The sequence below is a fragment of the Motacilla alba genome, chromosome 12, assembly GCF_015832195.1.
Source record: "Motacilla alba alba isolate MOTALB_02 chromosome 12, Motacilla_alba_V1.0_pri, whole genome shotgun sequence".
Lineage (NCBI taxonomy): Eukaryota > Metazoa > Chordata > Aves > Passeriformes > Motacillidae > Motacilla > Motacilla alba.
Genome location: NC_052027.1, coordinates 16,693,146 through 16,714,109, shown reverse-complemented (window position 1 = coordinate 16,714,109; position 20,964 = coordinate 16,693,146). Strand labels below are relative to the sequence as shown.

General features: G+C 42.0%; 1 protein-coding gene across 11 annotated transcripts in view; it reads right to left on the bottom strand.

Moving 5' to 3' along the window:
- Window positions 1–20,964, bottom strand: part of DOCK3 (dedicator of cytokinesis 3) — a 185,898-nt gene that overhangs the window by 4,537 nt on the left and 160,397 nt on the right. For 4 of the 11 annotated variants that reach the window (XM_038149579.1, XM_038149582.1, XM_038149583.1 and 1 more), the window contains 14 exons: window positions 18,319–18,460; window positions 17,460–17,626; window positions 16,838–16,924; window positions 16,200–16,379; window positions 15,141–15,224; window positions 13,770–13,886; window positions 13,234–13,355; window positions 11,638–11,773; window positions 11,004–11,085; window positions 8,949–9,101; window positions 5,472–5,590; window positions 4,464–4,551; window positions 1,076–1,198; window positions 414–496 (listed from right to left, as the gene is read on the bottom strand). In XM_038149579.1, coding sequence (XP_038005507.1) covers window positions 414–496; window positions 1,076–1,198; window positions 4,464–4,551; window positions 5,472–5,590; window positions 8,949–9,101; window positions 11,004–11,085; window positions 11,638–11,773; window positions 13,234–13,355; window positions 13,770–13,886; window positions 15,141–15,224; window positions 16,200–16,379; window positions 16,838–16,924; window positions 17,460–17,626; window positions 18,319–18,460 — 1,683 coding nt within the window. The remainder of the gene's footprint in view (window positions 1–413; window positions 497–1,075; window positions 1,199–4,463; window positions 4,552–5,471; window positions 5,591–8,948; window positions 9,102–11,003; window positions 11,086–11,637; window positions 11,774–13,233; window positions 13,356–13,769; window positions 13,887–15,140; window positions 15,225–16,199; window positions 16,380–16,837; window positions 16,925–17,459; window positions 17,627–18,318; window positions 18,461–20,964) is intronic. The other 7 variants (XM_038149586.1, XM_038149591.1, XM_038149589.1 and 4 more) reach the window with 5 other exon arrangements.

Genomic DNA, 20,964 nt, shown 5'->3' with positions numbered 1-20,964 from the left:
TGATCCCCATTTCAGCTTTTGACAGTGTTGTTAACAACGGCGCAGTTCCATTTATGTTCAGAATGTCAAGGGTTATTGATTTACACGTATGGAAGTACCACTTGTGGGAGACAAGTGCACTCAACAACACCAGAGGTGTTAGAAACAGCAGCTGAGGTGGTGATCAGGGTGCTGAAATCACAGCATATGGGGCAAAAAAGGAAAAGGGAAGGACCTACAACCCATGAGTTATTTCTATACCATTCAGCTGTGGAATAGGTTAAGAGCTTTCAGTGGGTTTTCTCATGTGCAAGTTACTAGCGGGTTATAAATAGTGTTTCTGTGTTCATAAGTTGTTTGGTGGGAGCAGAGAAGGGGGGATCCCTTTCAGGAGCCCATTGTGCTCCTACATCCCTCTGCTCTCCTGCCCTTACCTTGCGCAGCGTTCGTGCGGGCAGTGCCGGAGGAGCATCACTGAGCTGGTGGTGGAAGGCATCAAAGTGCAGTGAGTAGTGTCCTAGAACGAGACAAGGGTCAGAAATGCAGACTTGTGCTGGTTCATTGCAGCCACAGAGCTGGGTTTAGCTCTGTAATGCCAGGTAACAGCTCCAAGTGCTGCTAAGGCCAGCCTAGGGCTGCCTGTCTGATGGATACTGCGGAGTGCATCTGTCACACACAGGCTGCTAAGGAGAAATTAAGTGCAGAGAGAGATGTTTCACTGCTCCATTATCGAGAATCTCATGGCAAGGCAACAGGCTCTTAAACAATGAACATTGGAAGTTTCATTCCCTAAGCTTAAGTTACTGCTAAGGTTGGTCATTGGTAAGAAGCCACAGCAAGATTCGGCACTCTCACAACTTTATTCTAGTCCCAAAGTACACATAAGTTCACATTGCTTAAGGACTGCAGGAATTTGAAGATTTTGAAAAAAAAAAAACCAAACAACCCAAAACCTAGCAGATCAGGAAACACTACGGGGTTTTTGTTTCTGGTTGTTTTTACAAGGGTGGGGGGGAAAGGCTATAGTCAGCTGGCCTGGATCTGTGTGTGTGTGACCTGCAGGCATTTGCAGCAGGCCTGCTGGGCACATCCTTACCATGGGGCAGGCTTCGGGGAGGCACTGGTGGGGCCAGGATGCTCCCAGCGTGGGCAGACAGGAATGGCAGCGCCTCTCGGCTTCCGCTGTCCAGGCTCCAGCTACTGGGTGCTGCTGGCACAGCTGAAGGATTGAAACAGATGTAACTCGGGTAACAGGACAGGGAGTTTGTGGGGCCAGCACTGGCTTTCCAGTGTGCTCTTCAGCAGCACAGAGACAGATTCCAGGGACTCAGTGAATGGCAGGATTGAAAGCACAGAAAGGCTACAGAATGTTAAGTTTAGAGATGCTTTGTTAAGGAAGTGAGAGTTAGGTGATTGCAGGGTTAGTCTGCCCAGCTCCCCTCCATCCCTGGGCTCATTTCTAACAAATCTGAAGAGCAGAAGGACTCTGGCAGGATTTTTGCAAATCAGTGTGGAGGTAAAAATGAAATCGCACCAAAGGAACGGTGGCTGGATCTCAGGGAACATGGCAAAGCCCTCGGGAAACACAGGACAGCCTGTGGCTGCACCACAGGCTGAGTGAGGACTGAATAAAGGACATGAAGGAAATTATACCCCGATCTGTTTCAAAAGAAATTACTTCAGAGCTTCAATTTACTAAGCTACAGAGTTGATCAAGAGCTTTGATGACAAAATATTTAAAGAAAACAGTTTGGCCTCCTTGTATTACAAAGTCTCCTGAAGAGATCAAGTCTTTGTGAATCAGGAAGTATAGAGAGAGCAATGCTTGCTGCATTTAACAGAGAGTGAATATTAACTTCATGGACTTTGTTTTTCATAGAAATAAAAGCTGCTTCTTGACATGAACATGAACCTTTTTCAAGATCTTGAGAATCCTGTCAACCTTGAACATTATTGAAATGCACCTTCCTTCCAAACAAGACTTGATTTATTCTGAGAAGAGACATGCAATAGTTGTATGTTTATTTAAAAACAAATAAGCAACTGCACTTTCTTCAGATTAGCAAAGAAAGAAAAACAAAAGTAATTAATTGAGCCTGTCAAAGAAAAGTGAGATAAAAATAGCTTTTTCCATCTTCAGTTTGCAAAATGGAAGCCTGGAGACATAAACATGGAGTTTGACATCTGAAGAGGCTTTCTCCTTAATTAAAATGCCTGCAGCCATTCTTGGTGCATTTCTTTCTAAAATGACTTTGAAAGGTTTCTCTCTTTTTTTTTTTTGTCTCCCTAGTTCATGAGTTAGCATGAGCATGGGCTCCCCAAGGCCTAAAATTCCCTAAAGTCAAAAAGATCACAAAGTGACAGCTTCATAAGACAGAACAAGCCCCATAAAATATAAAAGTAAATGTTTTTTTTTTTTTTTTAAAGAGAGACCCTCAGCCTGAGAACCTGAGAAAGGCATATGAAGAAGAATCTTGACAGAGAACAGGTTCAAAGCAGGGCCTACCTGTCTATATAAGTAATGTGGCTCCAGATGGATTTTCCCTGTACACATGCCAGAGTGCTCTAATTTGCACTACTGCAGTTGGTGTCAAAGGGCTAAAACAGAGGGACAAGATGCAACAGCAGTGCCAGCCTTGCTCATCTCTCCTGCCATATCCCATCATCAAATGAAAAGGAGAGAAAACCTGATTTGCTTGGCCTGTAAAACTATTGCTGTGCTTGTTGGTTTGGGTTTTTTTAAACACTGAGATGCAGAATGAGCATGTGAACAAGAACACATGGTACCCCAATGAAAAATCCATTTATGCTTTCTCAGTGTTCCCTCATTCACAGCCTTTTGAGTATTTAGGAGTGCTGGAAGAAGGTGAGATGATTTTGAAGAGTGGCTGCTGCCCAGTAAAACCAGTTTTAGCCAAAATGCTTCAGGGAAGAACTGAAGCAGGGAGCTCCCAGTGCTGTGACTTAGCCCAGGTCTCTCCCTGTGACTGTTCAGTGGCCAAGTTGAATTAGTGGGGAGGCTGCATTTGAACCACTCTGCCCTAGGCAACTGATGTCACCACTGTCACTGGGAATTACCAAACAGAACTTCTGACACGGCCAGGAGGGGTGGGGGAAGGCAGGGCCCTGACTGCTCACACAGTCCAGGCCAGATGGCATCCCAGCTACATAGAATGCTGAGGATTCAAGCTTGCCAGGAGCACCTGTAATTGCATTTTGCCACCAGCCAGGCACAAGAGCTGGGATTCCTGCCTCACCATCCCCACTTAACATCACCTGTGTCTTTTGTGGCTTCTTAGGGAGTCTGTCTTTGATCTCCTGGCACTGAATACCCCACTCCTGCATAATATCACCACAGATACAAGTTCAAGTATTTTTTCCTAGACAGACAATAAATATTTATCTACCTTCCTTTTTCAGATCTTTCTCCTGTCCAGTACAAAGATCTCACCATCTCTGCCATATGTTTGGTTCAAACTAACATGGCTAAGATGGAGCTCTTAATCCCTCACTCCCCATCTGAACTCTCTTGTCATCACTCATTATTGTCATCAAGTCATCATTCTGCCATTTATTCAGAACTGCTGTTTGGTTTCAATCTGGACCACTCGTATTGAAGTAGGGGATTCTGATTTATTAGAAATTCTAAAATAAAATTCGGATTTTTTTTAAGGTACAGTTTAGTTCTGGCACAGTTACTGAAACAAAAAGACACATAAAAACCTGAGTGTTTGATGTAGGTCAGACTAGATAGTTTCAGTGGTCTTTCCTGGTCTTAAAAATGTTCTAAGATACCATTTTTCCCAGCCATACATGACTGTTGCTTGCTTAGGCAGCTTCCTTGACTCAGATTTTGATTCAGGAATTTTGCTCACTTCTGCTTTTTGAGAATGCTGCCTTTCAGATAATTTTTGAATCAATCATTTTGTCCATGGCACCACCTTCTCTTCTTTCAGTTTTTTTTTTTTTTTTTTTTAGCCCTGCAGGGACTCTGCCTGTTTTGTTTTTTTTTTTTTTCAAAAGAATGAGTTAAAAAAGCATATAAAGCCAATGATAAATATAAAACTACCTCAGAGAGAGATTAAAAGGAATGTTTGTATTTTGAGCAATACATGTGTATTGAAAACAAGGATAACTCATGAGTAAAAATGTAGTCCCAGTCTTGGGCTGTTCTTAGATAACTTCTCATTTGCTGCTTTGCAAGCTTGCTTGACAAAGGCTGCAGGAATTGTTTCAAAAACAAAATGCTAAATTCAGAAAGCTTTCTGAAATAAGGAGGTCTGTGCCACCCCACCCTACTGTGAAGGCTCTGAAATGATGGTAGGTTGGCAGAAGGCCCAGTTAATTAAACTGTTAATTAGAAAAGTGTGAGAGAAATGCACTCCGCCAGGAAATGTAGAAGCCTATTTGTTACTTGCTGTAGCATGACCAGAGGAATAATAGTTTAGCTAGCAAGCATGCATGCTGCAGAGGGAAAGGAGTACCTTTCTCAGCCACAGACAGGTTGGGATCGCTGCAAGGTTTGCACGGTCCAATCATTTGCTGCATCAAGGCGCGCTGGAAATTTGGAGGCTAAGAGAGAAGAAAGTTAGCAAAGAAGAGTTAAAAAAAAAAAAAAGTTACAGACCAGCTGGGGCAACATGAGGACTTTCTGTTCCTTTTCTTTAAGCAAAGAAGTTTTTAAACTAAAGATTCCCTGGGAACCCTGAGCTGTGCCTTCACTGGCAGGTACTGCAGCGCAGGGTGAGTGGATCTCTAGGGTGTAGCAGTGCTGAGGGCCCACAATTCCTGCTCTCTGCAGGAGTTACAGGCACAAGGCCTAGCTCTGGCCTGACCTTGTGCCCATTAGCAGCTGGAATACATTGCTTTCCCTCTGAGGCTTATCTTTGGTTTTGTTTGATCATTGACTTGGCGTGCTTTGAGACAGCTGTCCAACGCAAGTGTGATAAATGGGCAGCATCAGGAGATTCCTTTCAAAAGCGCAGACCAGGGTGAGATTTAAATGCTTACACGTAGGCACACTTTTCAATTTGTCCAAGGAAATTAGGCCACAGATTTTTTTTAAAACCATGTACCATTATATTATTTCAGCCTCTCATGATTTTTGATACCTCTGGAAATCATAAAGTTATTTAGAATAAACTTGAAGGCTAGACTGCAGGATGGATGACCATGGTTTTTAACAAATAAAGAAAAAGGTGTGACTACTTGCAGCAGACCAGGGCTTACAGGATAAAGTTGGGAAGTGAGTCCATTCTCACAGGACGTGTCTGCTCTTCTAATAGTCACTACAGTTTGTATCACTCAACTCTCACAGTGAGTGCCTCCAGGGGTGGACTGATAGGGAAAGTTCTGCTTCACCTCTGAAAATGACCCTAAATTGCTGTGCTTTCCAAAAATAAAAAAGAAAGCTTTAAAGTGGTCGAAGCCAGCAAAAATACAGCCACGGTTTCAGGTGGTTGAAGTGACACAGAAGAAATCAGAGCTGCTACCTGTCCGTTTTCCATGATAGCTGCGGGATACATGGCGCTGCTCGGTCGGTCCCGGTGGGCTGGCAGCAACATCATCATCTCCCGAGAGTGGCGGTACTTATCTGGTAGAGAGGGAGAGCCTGTAAACAAGTGAGAAAAATCACGTACACGGGACAAACAACAGCCATGTCTCTGCATGCCCAGGGATCTCAGTCCTCCTGTGCACTTGGCTCGGACACACGAGCTCACAGGACTCAAGGAAACATGGTGCCGAGCCCACTAAGCAGCTGACTGTCGGTGGGTGCATAGCACGAGGATGGAGTAAGAACTGGCTTCTTGTATACAATTAAGGACGTACCACGTAGGGTGTGTAAGATGCGTGTGTCCCTAGTTGTATGTTGCAAAGTGCTTCCTTTCAAACATGAAAAAAAGCGGGCATCTGTGTGGAATCAGCTGTGCTGTGCTTAATGCTCCCTTGCCCCATAAAGTACTGTAGAGTTACAGAAATGCCATAATATTGTTCATTTCAGGACTGAATGTGGGAGAAAAGGATAAAAGCTTGAGATACACCATTCAGTTAAAGCAGAAATCTATGGGAAAAAACTTTATTCCTTGGTTCTGGAGGTAAGTGTTGCCATTTAATTGGTGGTGTCTTGGTCAGCTTCCTCTTGTTAAAGCAAACCAACCCCAATAATAAATAGCATATTCTGTAAATGTGAGAGGCACTTTGCTTACAATGCTGCTGTAATGATGATTACTATTGTGTTGCTATACTGAGACCTTTGATGACACCAGACATTTACCAATGCTTAGCGTTTTCTAGTAGGAACGATAAGTTTGATTTCTCTATTAGTTATCTGTATAGTTGTCATTAAAGATATTGGGGTATTTCATGTAACAGCTTCCTTGCAGGTGGAATTACTTGGGACTCATGTCCTTCAAGATGAGTGCCACATAACAATACACCTTGTGATGTGCGACAGCTGACAGGGGATTTGCCAGAAGAATGATTCTCATTAGTGACTTCCTAAAGTCTGACACTACTGATACACGCAACCCTTGGGATGCACAATATTAGGCAGGATTGATGTTGTGAAGCTGCTGAAGTGAGCTGTAATTCGCACTGATTGTTTGATTGCGTCACAAACACGCACCGAACAGATGGCAGCACACAGCGCATTACAGAGCCATGCCGGCTTTTGGGGAATACATGCCCCCTCTGGCAAACTTCCACAACCACACACGTTACCTGGACAGCACTCCAACATATGAGCAAAGGCATTGGTGCTGGTTGATGCAGCTTTTACCCCAGCAAAAGCAAACATGCAGTTTTGGGGACTAATATTCAGCACACAGTGGAAGGAACAATGTGTCCAGCAGAATGCAGGATAAAGTCCTACAATTGCAACATTTCCGTGAGGGGGGGCAGATGCCGGATTAATCTACACCCCCACTCTGACATGAACAGTAGCAGAGTATCTGCATTCTAGTCCCGAACTCATTTTCTCCCCAGACATAGAACAGAAACATAATTAGACGACATTCTTTGCTTTTATGTACAACATTAGCTCGGAGAACACAGTGTTAACGCTTTGTGCTGAGTCTTTTCCTCACAGGTCACAGATAGTCCTGTTCTGCAGGACAAATGTTAAGATGCTGAACTTTTAGGTGTGCCCAGAACTACAGCACAGCACAACCTACACTGCAAACTTTCTCCTTTTAATTTATCTTGTCATCCTTGCTCTTTTATATCAAAGACCAAACCACCTCTACCCGCTGTCAGTTTATGTGGGATTACAGCGTCAAAAGACCTGGGACTGCAGGACCTAAAAAATCCCACATGTGCTGGTAGTTTAAAAAACTGGTACCCTAAATTTGTCATTAACTATAGCTATAAAAATGGTGACAGATTATGCCAAGTGTCCAGTCTGCAAACAAAATTTAAATATTGCTGCTTTGGACAGATAGAGAGCACAACAACAGCAGCTTCTTTCGGGGACTGGCAAAATTTAAACAGCAAAGTCAAAAAAAGCTTCTAAAGCTTCCAGAGCAGACAGTGGCCATAATAAAATGCTGCAGCATGTGCCAGGGCTTACTCCTTTAAGCATGTAGCTTGGTGCACTTTATGTGTGCAGCACTGCAGGTACTTTCTAATGAGAAAGGAAAACCTGTGCTAAAGCCAGAGATAGTTTTGCTTTTGAAATTATAAATATATTAATCCACTTGTGACAAGTATTAATTTTAAGGAATAAACTGAACATTAATGTAAACTCCAAACTCATTGAATCTCTTCTCCTGGTTCATCATTTTTATTATGGTTATGAAAAGTTTGCTCCTGCACCAAATCCTAATTTTTTTGATTTAAAAAGTAAGTTTTAATATAAGTACATGCATTCTTGTGAAGTTCTGAGTAAGACACCAGGACTCATTTTCTACATGTTAACAAGGCACAGTGTTGAGGGAGCAGTAGGGATGCCTTTAGAGGCCAGTCAAGTGTCATGTGGGAATTGTTTTTTGAGTGCATTGGAGGAGTCCTAATTGTTTTTTAAATTCAATTACTGACAAACCCTAACTCACTCCTAGCTCTTTCTGGGCCTTTTTGAGTTAGTTTCTTGCTTTCTGGACCCTGGCTTATGTAATCTTTTAACTGCAGTAAAGTTCAGCAGTGCCTCATGAACCACCTCAAATGAAGCCAAATCCAACTGAATTTTTTATTCACCTTTTACACAACAACAGTGGTGCTTCCCTGACAGGGAAGAAAGCCAGGTGAAAACGGAGCGATACATACTTGTAATAATGAGTAACTGTTAATGTCTATTGTTAGCACAGGATTAGCAAATTCTTGCAGTATTCTGAGGTCAGTTCTATCTAAGACTTCTGCTGTAACTTGTGTATACTATAACTAGTGTAAATTTTGATGCCTTAATCCACAGTTCAGTGATAAAACCAAATCATTGATCAACTTTCCTGATGACTATCCTTTAAAAATTCTTTATAGATTAATAGCTTAGCTAGTTTCTTTGGACAAGCCAAAGAATCACCCGTGTTGCTATTTTAAAGATCCATAAAAGGATAATGTTTTGGAAGTGGAGAACAGTTTAAATTGCTGTATTCTTAATGCAAAAGGCCACGGCTTCCTTTGGTCACCGATGGAACTAATTTGTTTTAAAGACACCCATCTCCTCAGGAAAGGACTGCACTAAAACAGAGAAGGTGGTCTAAGTACCTGCATTATCATTTGAATAAATCAGAGAAGCATTTTAAAATCAGGCTAAACCCTAGAAATGCTACCCAACCGTGCTCAGGTTAAAGCCACAGGTGGCAAAGATGTTTAGTTGATAAATTTAGGCGGCCTTTATGAAATGAATTGTTGGCCTTTGTCCACTTCCCATCTGACAAGTGTTCAGCTGCAGCATCGTGACTCTCGTAGCTTTGTTGGCAGTCTCAGCAGAAAGGCCAAGGGTTGGATGGGTCATGGAGACTGAACTATCCTCTCACCTCTAGAGGTGGTCCCTCCAGGACAGAGATGAGGCACATGGGTGGGGGCAGCGTGGGGGAACTTGCACAACTGCCGCCCATGCTGTATCTGCTCTGTGGGTAAATAGAGGGCTTCAGCCTCCAGTGGTGTCAATCCAGCACCTTTCACCAGCGCTAAATTAAAAAGAATATAAATAAATACCAAAAAAAAGGAAAAAAAAAAAAGGATAGAGGTGCATTGGCAGAGCTGCATGTCATGTCTGTGAAGTACCTTGCTCCAGCCAGTGATACTGGTCTCACTTTCACGAGCATCAAATTCACCCAGTTAAAAAAAACAAAGCAAAAGGAAGAATCACCAAGGAGAAGAACACAGCTGCATTACCACAGTGGAATTTAAGTGTAAGGGCTTTTTCTCATTAGGAACAGCTCCATTTCCAACAGCAGTGTTGTAATAACCAGGACAGTGACTGGCACACTGGGAAACACAGATTGCATCTGGGACCTTGCTAAAAGTGAAATCCCCCAAGTGGGTAATGTCTGAATACTGTGCTCACCTAATTTAGAAGTGAACAGAAGAACAGCAGAGAAGAAACATTGTATCACAGGGTATAGAAATATTTTTCAAACTCATTACTTCTCTTACTGTTTCCCACTTGAAATCTGTCTGGGTCCCATCCCTGGGAGGTGCTGTTGGCTCACCCAGCAGCCCAGACCCTTTGGAGCATTCATCACGTTGGTTTCTAAGCAACAGTGAATAATACCGTAAAGAGGGAAGCTGGTGATGCTTTGCAGTCATCAGGCTCAGAAAGACTGTCACAGCCTGTCACAGTCTGTCACAGTGAGCCTGTCACTGGACTTCTAAAGTGGAAAACAGTGTGAAACAGTACAGCAGCAAACCCTTCAGATCCCCCCAAAGATTTACATGCCAGCTGAGGCACATCCACTTAGGGACGTCTTCCTGACACGATAGCCTCCTTCTCAGTTCCATCTTCCCTCTCCTGTTATTCCAGTTTCACCTGGTTTCTGTTTGTCATGATTTTCCTTCCAGCCCTTGGTAATTAGTACAGCTATTTGCCTTTATTTGAAGATGTTCACTTCTCGCCTTTCTACTCCTTCTGATCCCTCAATTATATCACCTTGCTGCATCTGTGTCATAACAACAGCCAGTCAATTAGGATTTTACTAGCAGATGGAGCAAAAAAGCCCCAAGACTGCTTGAGAAAAAGGGCTCTTCTCCATATTCCCTCTCCATCAGGAGACACAGAATTCCCCTGTATGGAAAAAGGGGTAAGATTTAAATATCAGCCTTTATCTCTGACTATATCCTGGACACCTTCTTCAGATGCCTGTGGAAAGAGATGTAGAACCTGCAACTGAGAATCCAAAATGAGAGGAAAAAAACCAAAAACCTTGAAGAGAAGTTGTGAAAGTCAGGAGATCACACGGAGTGGTTTTGCTTCAGCTGGGGAAGAAAATAATTAGCAATATCAAGACCAGCTACTGTAACACAAAGACAATATGAGTACCCCCAGAGCCCGCTTTTATACTTTTCCTTTCTTCAAGAATTTCCCAGCAGGGAAGCCCTTCTTTATCTCCATTATTTAAAATTCCAATCTTTCAACATTCATCCTATACATCTACTTTTGTATACATATGTCACTGCTAAACTGCCTCAAGTCCTTTTTTGTCATAATTTCTTTAAGCTTGTAAAATTATTTCTTTGCCTTTGTCTTTGTCTTCGTGATCTCTCTTTTAAGTACTATATTGAGGACTATTCTTGTTTTCCTCTAGACTGCTTGCCACAATTTTGTGGTGGAACAGTGGAAATCATTATGAAATTCAACCGCCTGAAACCAGCATGTATTAGAGGTACATTTGATACATGGATGAAAAAAAAAAACTTAAATGGGGAATTAAACCATTTGTAAAGAAAAAGTATTGAAGGGTTATTTACACGTCCAAAAGAGAAAGAGTGTTACATGTCAATGTAGGTGGTGTTTCACCTGTAAGTCAGCAAGGTTGCCAGGTTTAGGGAACACCTGCAGGTGCCCCCCATCAGGGCCTGTCCATGCTTACCTCGAGCGCTGGAAGGGGCAGAGTTAATCATCTGGGACGGTGCCGAGTGAGTGGAGCTCAGGCTGGAGGTGGAAGGACTAGCCTGGGATGAGGATAAAACAGAGACATTGGTGACTGAGCCTTGGTACCTGGGCTTAGGATAAACAAGCTGCAGGAGGCAGAGAAACCATCGAGAGAGACCTGAGCACATCAGTGCCTTAGGGATTTACCTGCCTTGGATGAGCCAGGGCAGCCTCTGCCCAGCTTCAGTGCAGGCCACTGCTAACCTGCACTCAGGACTGTGGGGCTTGTTCCACCTCCCCAAACCAAGAGCAGCACTAACTGCACATGTTCAACAGGGCAGGTAAACAAAATGGGACAAAAACCTCACTTTCTGAAAGCAGCAGGGTGATCTTGCACTGCAGTACCACAGTCAATGTACAAACACATGAGATTTCTTCCCGAAGTTAATCTAGTGAGTTACTGTCATATTTCTTGAACAATGTTAGAGTCTACCTATTCAGTTCTTCGAAAAAAATATCACAGACAGATCCAAGCATGTGCATAGGTAAAGTGTACTGCTCCTAAGCACACCCCTCTGGAACACGTTCTGTGCTGTTCCCAGCTACTGCTCCTGGCTGTGCTGCAGCTGTACCTGCATGTGGTACATATCCTCAGCAGTCTCCCCCACAGAGCTGTCTGTCAGGATAACCAGATTTCCTGTTTCACTGGAGGTGTGCGACGACAGAGAGGATGAGGAGTGTCGGACTGAACCAAGCATGTTCAGCGGGCTGGAAAAAAAAACAGAGCAAGAGCATAATTATTTTTTAAACCTGTTTGTGAAGCCTGATTTTTTCCCAAACTAGTAAGTATCTGCAGTTACCTGCTGCTTTAGGTCACCTCTAGATGTCAAACAGTTTTGAAAATGCCAAATAAGCTCAAACAAATCCATGAATGTGGGTAAATACGAAAGAGGTGACAAGAAGATTACAGGTAAAACAGAATAGTACACAGGAGGTTGAATTTCAGAACCCCAGCTCAGGGTAATGTCACATCATGTCCTTGGGTGCATATTTGTTTTGTTTATAACAAATAACACACTGAAACCACTCACGTTTTTAATGCTAAGATGAGTGGGAGCAGCTTAAAAAAAACATTCCAAAGGAATCCAAGCACAAGACACACAGGTCAAAAGCCAGTTTTCCTTATTGCATGCATTGGGCCTCAGCATTACAGTTGAAGGCATTTTTGTAGCTGACAGTAAATTAACACAGCCCAGCTGGTGTGCAGGCTGTACCCTGATCTCCCTCAGGGAAGGAACTTTTCTTTGTCACTCTGATCCACACGCACAAATACACTGTACACTACAGCATTTCCCTAGTTTGTCCTAAAAACTAAAAAAGCCTTTTCAAAGTGAGGAATTTTGAGGGGAAAAAAGTTATCACCCAGACACTGTTTATCAACTGCTAAGCCATGGGAGCAGTATAAGCTACTCAGTTTTACTAGCATAAAGAATGTCACCATCCTGGATTCATGGACCAACTTCCCACAGCTTTTTATGCCAGCCTTTAAAACCAGCTAAAATATAGTGACCCAACAAGAAACATAAACACAGAAGAGTAATTAGCATTTTCAAATAAGCCATGTTGGCTGGATATAAAAAACACCATTTCGTCCTTGTAATGCCAATTTTTATCCTCTGTCATTATCTCAGATTTAATATATGAGCATTCAGTTTGAAAAAGCACCACAGGGTCATTTTTTGATGTACTGATCAAAACACCATGGCAGCCTTTCTTGTATTTAGCTTCTGATTTGGTCAGAATTATAAAAATAATGATGTTAACAATTTTGATCCTTCAAAATGGGTACATACTGAGTTGGGTTCTAAAACAAGCCATACAATTTTATGGTAGATAAGGACCCAGTTATTTGCTGTTGGTGCCACAGAAGTAGGAGAGGTTGGGACCTCCAAAGTCAGATTGAGTCTGGAGAACTGAGTGGCAGATTTGTGTTTCTACCTCTACAGTAAGTAAACCTGGAGGTGTTCAGTATTTGCTGCAAGTCAGATTTCTCAACTTTCTTATTCCAATTCTCCAACTTCACTAATTAGCACTGAACAAAGACAAAAGGCACTTCTGCCTGAACCCCTGCAGGCCCTCCTGCAGTGCTGCTAAGCACTCCTTAGATGCTGGAACCTTGGTGGAACAGTGAGCAGAGCCCCTGGGTGTTCGGGAAGAAGAGGGGTTACCTGTGCCGATGCACCAGCTTGATGCTCTCTGGGCTCATGGGGCCGTGCGACACCAGCACATTGCTGCGGGGGGTGCTGGAGCCAGAACAGGCCGGGCTCAGCTTATCCAAACCAGGCAACTCCTGCAGAGCAAACACGCTTCAGCTAAGTCACTCATGGAAAAATGCAAGTTTTCTTCATTCATGCTACTTCCAGTTATGGGACTTCTTTTGAACAGAACATCCAACACTTCCTGTTATTCTTCCTCTGTCTTACATAATTTTATGCTATGTGAAATAGCAACTGAAAATTAAGCTTTACAATTGCTCTGTGATACGACAAAGAACATACAAATATTAACAATTCTTGCTGAAAGGCCAAGTTAACATATTTTCTACAACTGCCTTCTTGCACAAAAATCAAGAATTCCATTGGTATTTTGGCAGTCCAGTAGGTTCAATCAATGCTGTATCAGCCAAGTTCTTTCATGAAACATACTGCAACTGACAGATGTTTAATCATATAATTCAAAAATGGAAAAGTGACTGTGGGCTTACATGATACAGACTGGATCTCATCATCTGGAACTGATCTATCAGTTTCTTATGCAGGGGACGCATTTCGGGGTGTACAAATTTCTCATGGACTGCCAGACCCACTCCTAGGACATGTACCTGGAAAAAGAAAATGCAACATCAGAAACCCAAATAAATTGTGTCTAAGAGAGAGAACAGAAGTCTATCCTGCAGTTCTGGCAATGTGCAAGGAATATGCCACTGTCCATTATAAGACTGCTGCTAATCAAGCAAGCCTTGGAGTCCTGGCAAGTTCATACTACTCCAACAAGTTTTTAAGTGTGAGACAAGTACATTTGTGTCATGTTGCATTGCTTTTCTCAGGAGATAACTGCAAAAAAAAACCACCAAAAAACCAGCTAGATTCTCTCTGCAGAGTGAACAGCATTATGCCCTCACACAGATAATGCCCTGCGACAAAAACTCCTCCCAGTGCCAGGGACAGGGTCTGAGCTGCCAGCAGAGACTTCTAAAAGGAGACACACAGCAGCAGTGTGGCACATGCAGTCACTCCTCCTGTTCCTCATTAGTTACTTCTAAAGGTCACTTTTTCAAAGGTCAACCATATAATATTAATGATTGAATGAGATTATATAAGGCCTCAGATGAAAGAAAATAGCAATGATAGGAGGCTTAAGATGTATGTAATTCCCTACATGATCCAAAGTCTGTACAAACAATAACTAATTAATCTTCAAACATCTCCTGAGGATTGAAGGGAGATAAGCATTATTTTACAGATGGGGAATCTGAAATGCAATTCAGTGATTTGTTGGAGAACAAGCCTAGTAGCTCTATTCAGATTTGGGCACATTGTTTAATGGGGTATATCTTTCCAAACTTTCAGTTAAGAGAGATGTGATTATCTGATTTCATTCCCATCAAAGCATCCCGCAGCTTTATCTACCAAGATGTTTCAAGGAGACACTATGGAAAAATAAAACTGCAGATAATATAAATAGGCATTTAGTTTTCATATGTGGCTTTGCCACTTTAATCTCAAGCCTGACCTGTCCTGCCTCCGATTATCTTTGAAATTTGCTAGGAAGACATAATTCAAAATGCCAAAAATGAATGGCAGGCTTGAAATGCAGCAAGATCTCTGTTGGATAACAAATGTAGAAAACAACATTAATGTACTTTCAGCTGAGCTTCACCTCACATCCCATAAGGTGAGTGACTTGTCATAATTGCCTTGCCCACTTCCCTCTTGTTTTTTGTTTGAATGTATTTAGATCTCCTGTACCAAAAATCTTTTGCTTCTGAACGAATCAGTTGGATCTGATGTTTAGACTGACTGCTGATGAATCCAGACAATGTAGCAATGTTCTTCTGCGCCTGAAAAAACAGTACCTGTTCCTGCATGAGTTCCTTGAGCTGAGTGATCTTCTCTGCGTCTCCAGGGTGCTTTGTGATATAATCCTTGTCAAAAAATGCCTGCAGAAAGAGGGAAAAAAAGTGCCTTTTGCTTATGGGAAGGTGTTTCATCATAACTTGGAGTCAAAGGATGAAAGGAAAACGTCCAAAAATCTTAGGAAAACAAAAAATATATTAAGGTAACAGCAGAGCCTAATTTTATTGTTTTTTAGCACTCTGGGATGCAGAGAAAATGGGCTTGGCAGCTGAAATGATTCTGTTGAATCATGACTTTGACCAAGTTTCCCCCTGTGACAGTGATGAGCAATACCACTAAGACTTGTATCTTCCAGTTATTTGAATTTTATAGTTTCCTTCACATAACTGCCTAAAGCTAAAGGAATTTAGTGAGTAAACTGGCAACTAATGTAAAGCCTGAAGAGCATTCTCTCCATGGCTTCGTTGTGAAGACACATCCCAAACCCCTGAACCACTGCTGCAATTTTTCAGTATTCTACCCTAAACCTACCTTTTGCAATGCTCAGTTTAAGTAACAGCTTGCCAGAGATAATGCTGGATACCATACTGTATTTAACATCATTTTAGTTCTACAGTGAGTCTGAAATTGGCCCGTCAGCAAAGATAATGGTTCAATAGCATGAATTAGTGGTTTTTCCTGATTCCAGACCTAATCAGTTACCAACAGTCCCACAGCCTCTATTGCAAAATGAATTTATAATGTAAGCAGTATTAAAAAAGCTGCTTGACTGTTTTACCTGCCAAGTGAGGATTTCCAGATAAGCCCAGTGTCATCTTTGAGAAACCCTGCTGTTACCTGAACCTATTTCCATAGGAGATCCCGGCTCCACCCCTGGAGCCTCATTGCATGCGGCTATGCAAGCACTGATGCAGAATAACCAAGTAGGGGGTATAACCCCATCTTTAGATAATGCACATGAGAATTTCTTATCTTAATAAGCCATACTGTAATTGAAGCAAAAATGCAAATAAAACTGGGGAAGGGTGATACTCAATGAGAAGCAGAGCCTGGCTCACCTCCTGGTACCGTGCAATTCCCCCGTTAACGGCGGCATCAATCACTCCGTTCAGACACATGCTGAGAAGATTAATGTTGCCATGCATTTGTTTATGCTGGTACTGGCTTATCAGTGTCCTCAGCTCCTGGTTTTTGTTCTCAACCACTTGAATGGCATTTTCCAAAGGACTTACTTCAACCTGAAAGGCAATAAAATATTCTTTAATTCTGTGGACACTTCACTGAGATTTATTATCTTCCTTGTAATAAAATGGTACTCCAGGATTGTTCAGTGAGCTCCCTTCCCTTTTACAGCTTTGTAGAAAATTAGCTACATTAACAAACTCCACTGTTGGCAGCGCTGGATTTCAGGTCACTCGGTTGCAATAATAGATATCTTTCTACATACCGAAGACATGGCAGCGATGCAATTATTCCATCCTTTTGGCACTGTCTCCATTATACTGTTAGCTAATGCAATTCCCCTGGTTACATTCAGCCATTATTTAGATGAAGCGGTAGAAAAAGGATGTTTTTAACCCTTGGAAAACATAATTTTAAACTGCAAGATTTCAGCCCAATGAGTTTTAAGCTGCCTATCCTATGTCTTCAGTAACTCATCATTTTGACCCCCAATTACAGGAATTATCAATGTTACCAGTTCTCTTCTCTCCACTTCAAACCAGCGAGAGATCCCAGGCAAACTGTGAGTCAGGGTCAGAGTGGTGCGTTCAATCCACAAGCTCTGCAAGGAGTAATTGAGGCTGTGAGGAACAGTGAATCACAACCACATCCTCTGTACTCTAACTACAAGTGCAAAGGGGGCAAGGCTCAGAAAAGAATGCATTAACCTCCCGAGCATTAATTCTGTAGAAGATCTTCCTGAAAGTCACTTAAACAACAAACCAGGGATTCAGTCTGCTTGAAACAACACATTGAACATTTCTAGTAATTTTTAAAATGTGTCCAATCACCAGTTGTGTCATGGGACCCAAAAAGACATTCTAGGCCTATGTGTCAGTAATAAAAAAAATGTCCAGCCAAACAAACAGTGTCTCCAGGCACTAAGATAACTCACCTTTAAACTGGACAATGCTTTAAGCAGGTCAGAACTCAACAATATTCAATCAGACCATGGACTTAACCTGTTACGTGAGTTACTGTAGGATCTTTGACTATCACATCAGGATTACCTAAAAGGCTCTATCAGCATAAAATAAGAAGACAGTATTCACCTTGAAGAGATGAACACTTAAGCATGGCTTATTTGCTACTTCTACCTTAAATTCGTTCTCTTTGTCCTTGGGGCCCTTGTGGAAGGGTCGGTCGTAGCGGAACTTGCGGATGTTGTTGACGCGGTAAAAGCTCTTGATGCGATCAGGGACACGGTCCATTTGCAGCACGTCTATATTGTCTGGGATGGGAGTCACTGCATAGATCTGCAAATCTGGTAATTGTGCAGTCAAAGAAAGCTTTACCCATGTGTTAGGAAAGACAAATAGGAAACAGCAACCCACACAGGAGGCTCCATTTGCTGACAGCGACATTACGGTTCAAATCCCGCACAGTATCCACGCTGTTCTCTCAGAAGCCAAACAGTGCGGGTTCCATGACGAAGCTCTCCAAAGCCCCTGCAGTCCCCTTAAATGTGATGTGGTTCAGTCCTTAAATGCACTGAGCATTGTACAGGTGATTAGTGAGAAGAATGAGACTCAAAGCCTTGGATATGAAAAAAAGTTCAACAGTTTTAAAGAAAGCGAAATTGCAAAAAAGTAAAGTACTGATGTAAGAAAAAAAGCAGAATGGAAAATAGTGCTTTGGAACTAGTATCTGTTCGCAACAAAATTTTGGCCAAGAGAAGGTATTAGGAATACTCCTAAGGACACACACTGTGCGTGATGCCAGTGCTGTTGGAAAAGCATTAAAACATGGATATGATCGAGCACAGCCCTTCCCTTCTACATGAAACATGACCTGCACTACTCCCCGAATAAAAATTCACCGCTCTCTCCAACATCACGTCCCATAACAAACCAGTTACTGTCTGCTGCAGACAGGGTCTGGGTTTGTCCATATCCAGCTCTACCTCTGTGCTCTGCCCCAGCTCCAGGGAGAGTTTGCCCTTTCACAGAAGGATACACTGGGCATCACACTGCAGTATGGAGTCATCGGGGTGGTTTGGGTGCTGCATTGCGATGGCTTGGGGGAACTCGCTCAGCATCCTCTGCTGGAAGGCTTCCAGCCTCTCATAGTCGTGGCCCCGGCACACATATTCTTTGTTCTGCAAGAAGGACAAGCATAAATCAGTGTCCTTAAAAGTAAGTTAAATTCTGTTGACTTCTGTCTCACTTTAAATGTTACTTCAAAACCAAAGATAAATGACAGTGGCAATATGCTAATGTGAGAGTAAATGTATTTTATCCCTTCCTTTTTCTTTACAACGTGTTTCATGAAGAAGTGATGAATGAGGAGACTGTTCCAGTGATCTCTGAACAGCACAATGCCTCTGATTCAGACACACCCAGCATTCAGTCTTGTGGCCCCTTCTTACCTGCTTTTCAGAAAAGGCACTATTTTAAATTGGAATATATTGAAACGTATCAACTAATACTTAAGGCACCAGTTTGGCTGTTCTACTCTGGGAAAGCTGTCAAATACTGCTGTCAAATACTGTTTATACCAGATGGAGAAAAGTCCTGAGGTTCTGATAGAACAGAGGGAGATATATGTTTATCATTTTATCAGTTCTCCTTAGAGAAAAGTTGCAACAAACTATTCACAAAAATCACTGTTTAATCACTGCTGTATTATCACAGCCATACAACCCAGCCCTGATGGTGATGAACAATACATGCTCAGGAACTCCCCTGTCAATAGTACAGTAATGCAGAAAAGCTTTACCAAGAATTCTCAGTGGCCACTTAACAAATTCCCCTTCAGCCCTAAAAGCACTTTCCTCTTGATGAACAAAATTTCATTTCTGCTAATAATGGAAAGCTGCATTTAGATGACTCTTGAGGCATTAAACCACTTGTGCAGCATTCTTGGATGCTTTTTGAGCTATCTCTTAACTCCAAACAGAAGGATACAGGATTTCTAAATTCCTCAGTGTCAGGAAGGTTGTATTCAGTGTCTTAACCCTCACAAACCACAATTTTCATCAGTATTAATATCTCCTAGTGGAAGACCAATCAAAGCAGGCAAATTCTCTAATTTTGGTACTTTAAACTCTCATAATATCTAGAAGAACAGGGAGGCTTTTCACCTTCATAAAACAATTAAAATTTAATAAACAAGAACAGCCTTTTATTTCTTGCATTTAGAGGCTGCAGTATATTCAAGAATGTGTTTTTAATTGCTCTGGAAAAGGGATGTATGTGGCCAAGCAGTTCTTGATCTTGGTAGCAAAATCGAAGGGAGGCTAGCAAAACCAGATCATAAAACACAGCCAAGGAGTTCAGTTATCTTTGGCTTTGCATTTCAACTTTGTGGAAAGGATCTCCTGTTCTGGCTGTGACATGTGTCACTTTGTATGCATCAGTCACAGCAACCAATGGACTGGGAGAAGAATCACATGATGAATCTTGACAGTTCAGTCTGTAATGCTCAAACTTTGCAGCTATTATTAAATTTGGAGTGAGCCCATGTTTGAAGGTGAATCTCTTCATGACACTTACTGCATTCTCTGTTTTAGCTTTTGATTGCAGCAATCTAGAAAACTGTAAGCCTATAAATAAAGTTATTGTGATTCTAAAAATAATGCCCTGAAAACACCTCAAAGCTAAATTTAATAAGACTTCAGACAGATGCCAGCACAAAATCTCAAAACATGGCTTGTCAGGCCTTACTTGAAATTCTGGTAGATGGAAGATATGGACGAATGGTTTTAGAATGGTTTTAATCTAAATTTACTTATGTAGAAAGGCTAGAAATAGACACAGAATTCATGGAAACATGAACAATGAGTTTTCTAGACAAAGAGTCTTCAAAAATCAAAGATACAGAAAGAAGTTGTTATTTTCTGTCTTAAGCTGTAGAGCAATAGAAAAATACATGAGAAAAGGGCTTGAAGTTATTTGATCACTTAAAATCACTCCCGTATCCATTTGAAGATTTTAAATCCATGTAAATCTTTTTCTTCTCTAGAATAGCTGCTTCCAATCTCTTTGCAGTGTGATCCATGCTGATGTGACTGCTAATGGGCTTAGTCTGTGCTCCACAATGTGTGTGCTGTATGGATCATTAGGGAGAGAAAGGAGGAGGATGACTTTTAATGAGATTGCTACATTAGTAATCTGCTATCAGAAGTACTGCTACCAAATATAATTGCAGAATTAACAAGGATTATAATTATGTACGCTCGTGTTCACTGGTAATTTCTTCAGCCAAGGATCCACGTTGTTACAGCACTTTGCCAAGAGCCAGGGCTGAGCACAGGAAGCTCAAGCAGTGTCAAACACCTTGGCCATGCAGGATCCCAGGTAAAAGTGAGGATCCACAAGATAAAAAGATAAGCTCCAGTCACTGACAGTACTGTCAGGAACGCTGGTGTGCCATGATGACTGTGTTGTCACTCGCTGAAATATTTGCTGTTAGATATAAAACCCAGGAATTGTCACTTTTCTCTGGAGATCTTCATGGGGCAGCTGTGGGTTCACACTGCAGCACCCGTCCTTTCTTTGGATTCCTCTGCAGGGGTCTTCTACACAGTGCTTCAGGCTGCTCCATTCTAATTTCTGTGAGGAGCAGCTGAGGGAGGAGGGCCTCAGACCGGAGAAAAGGAGG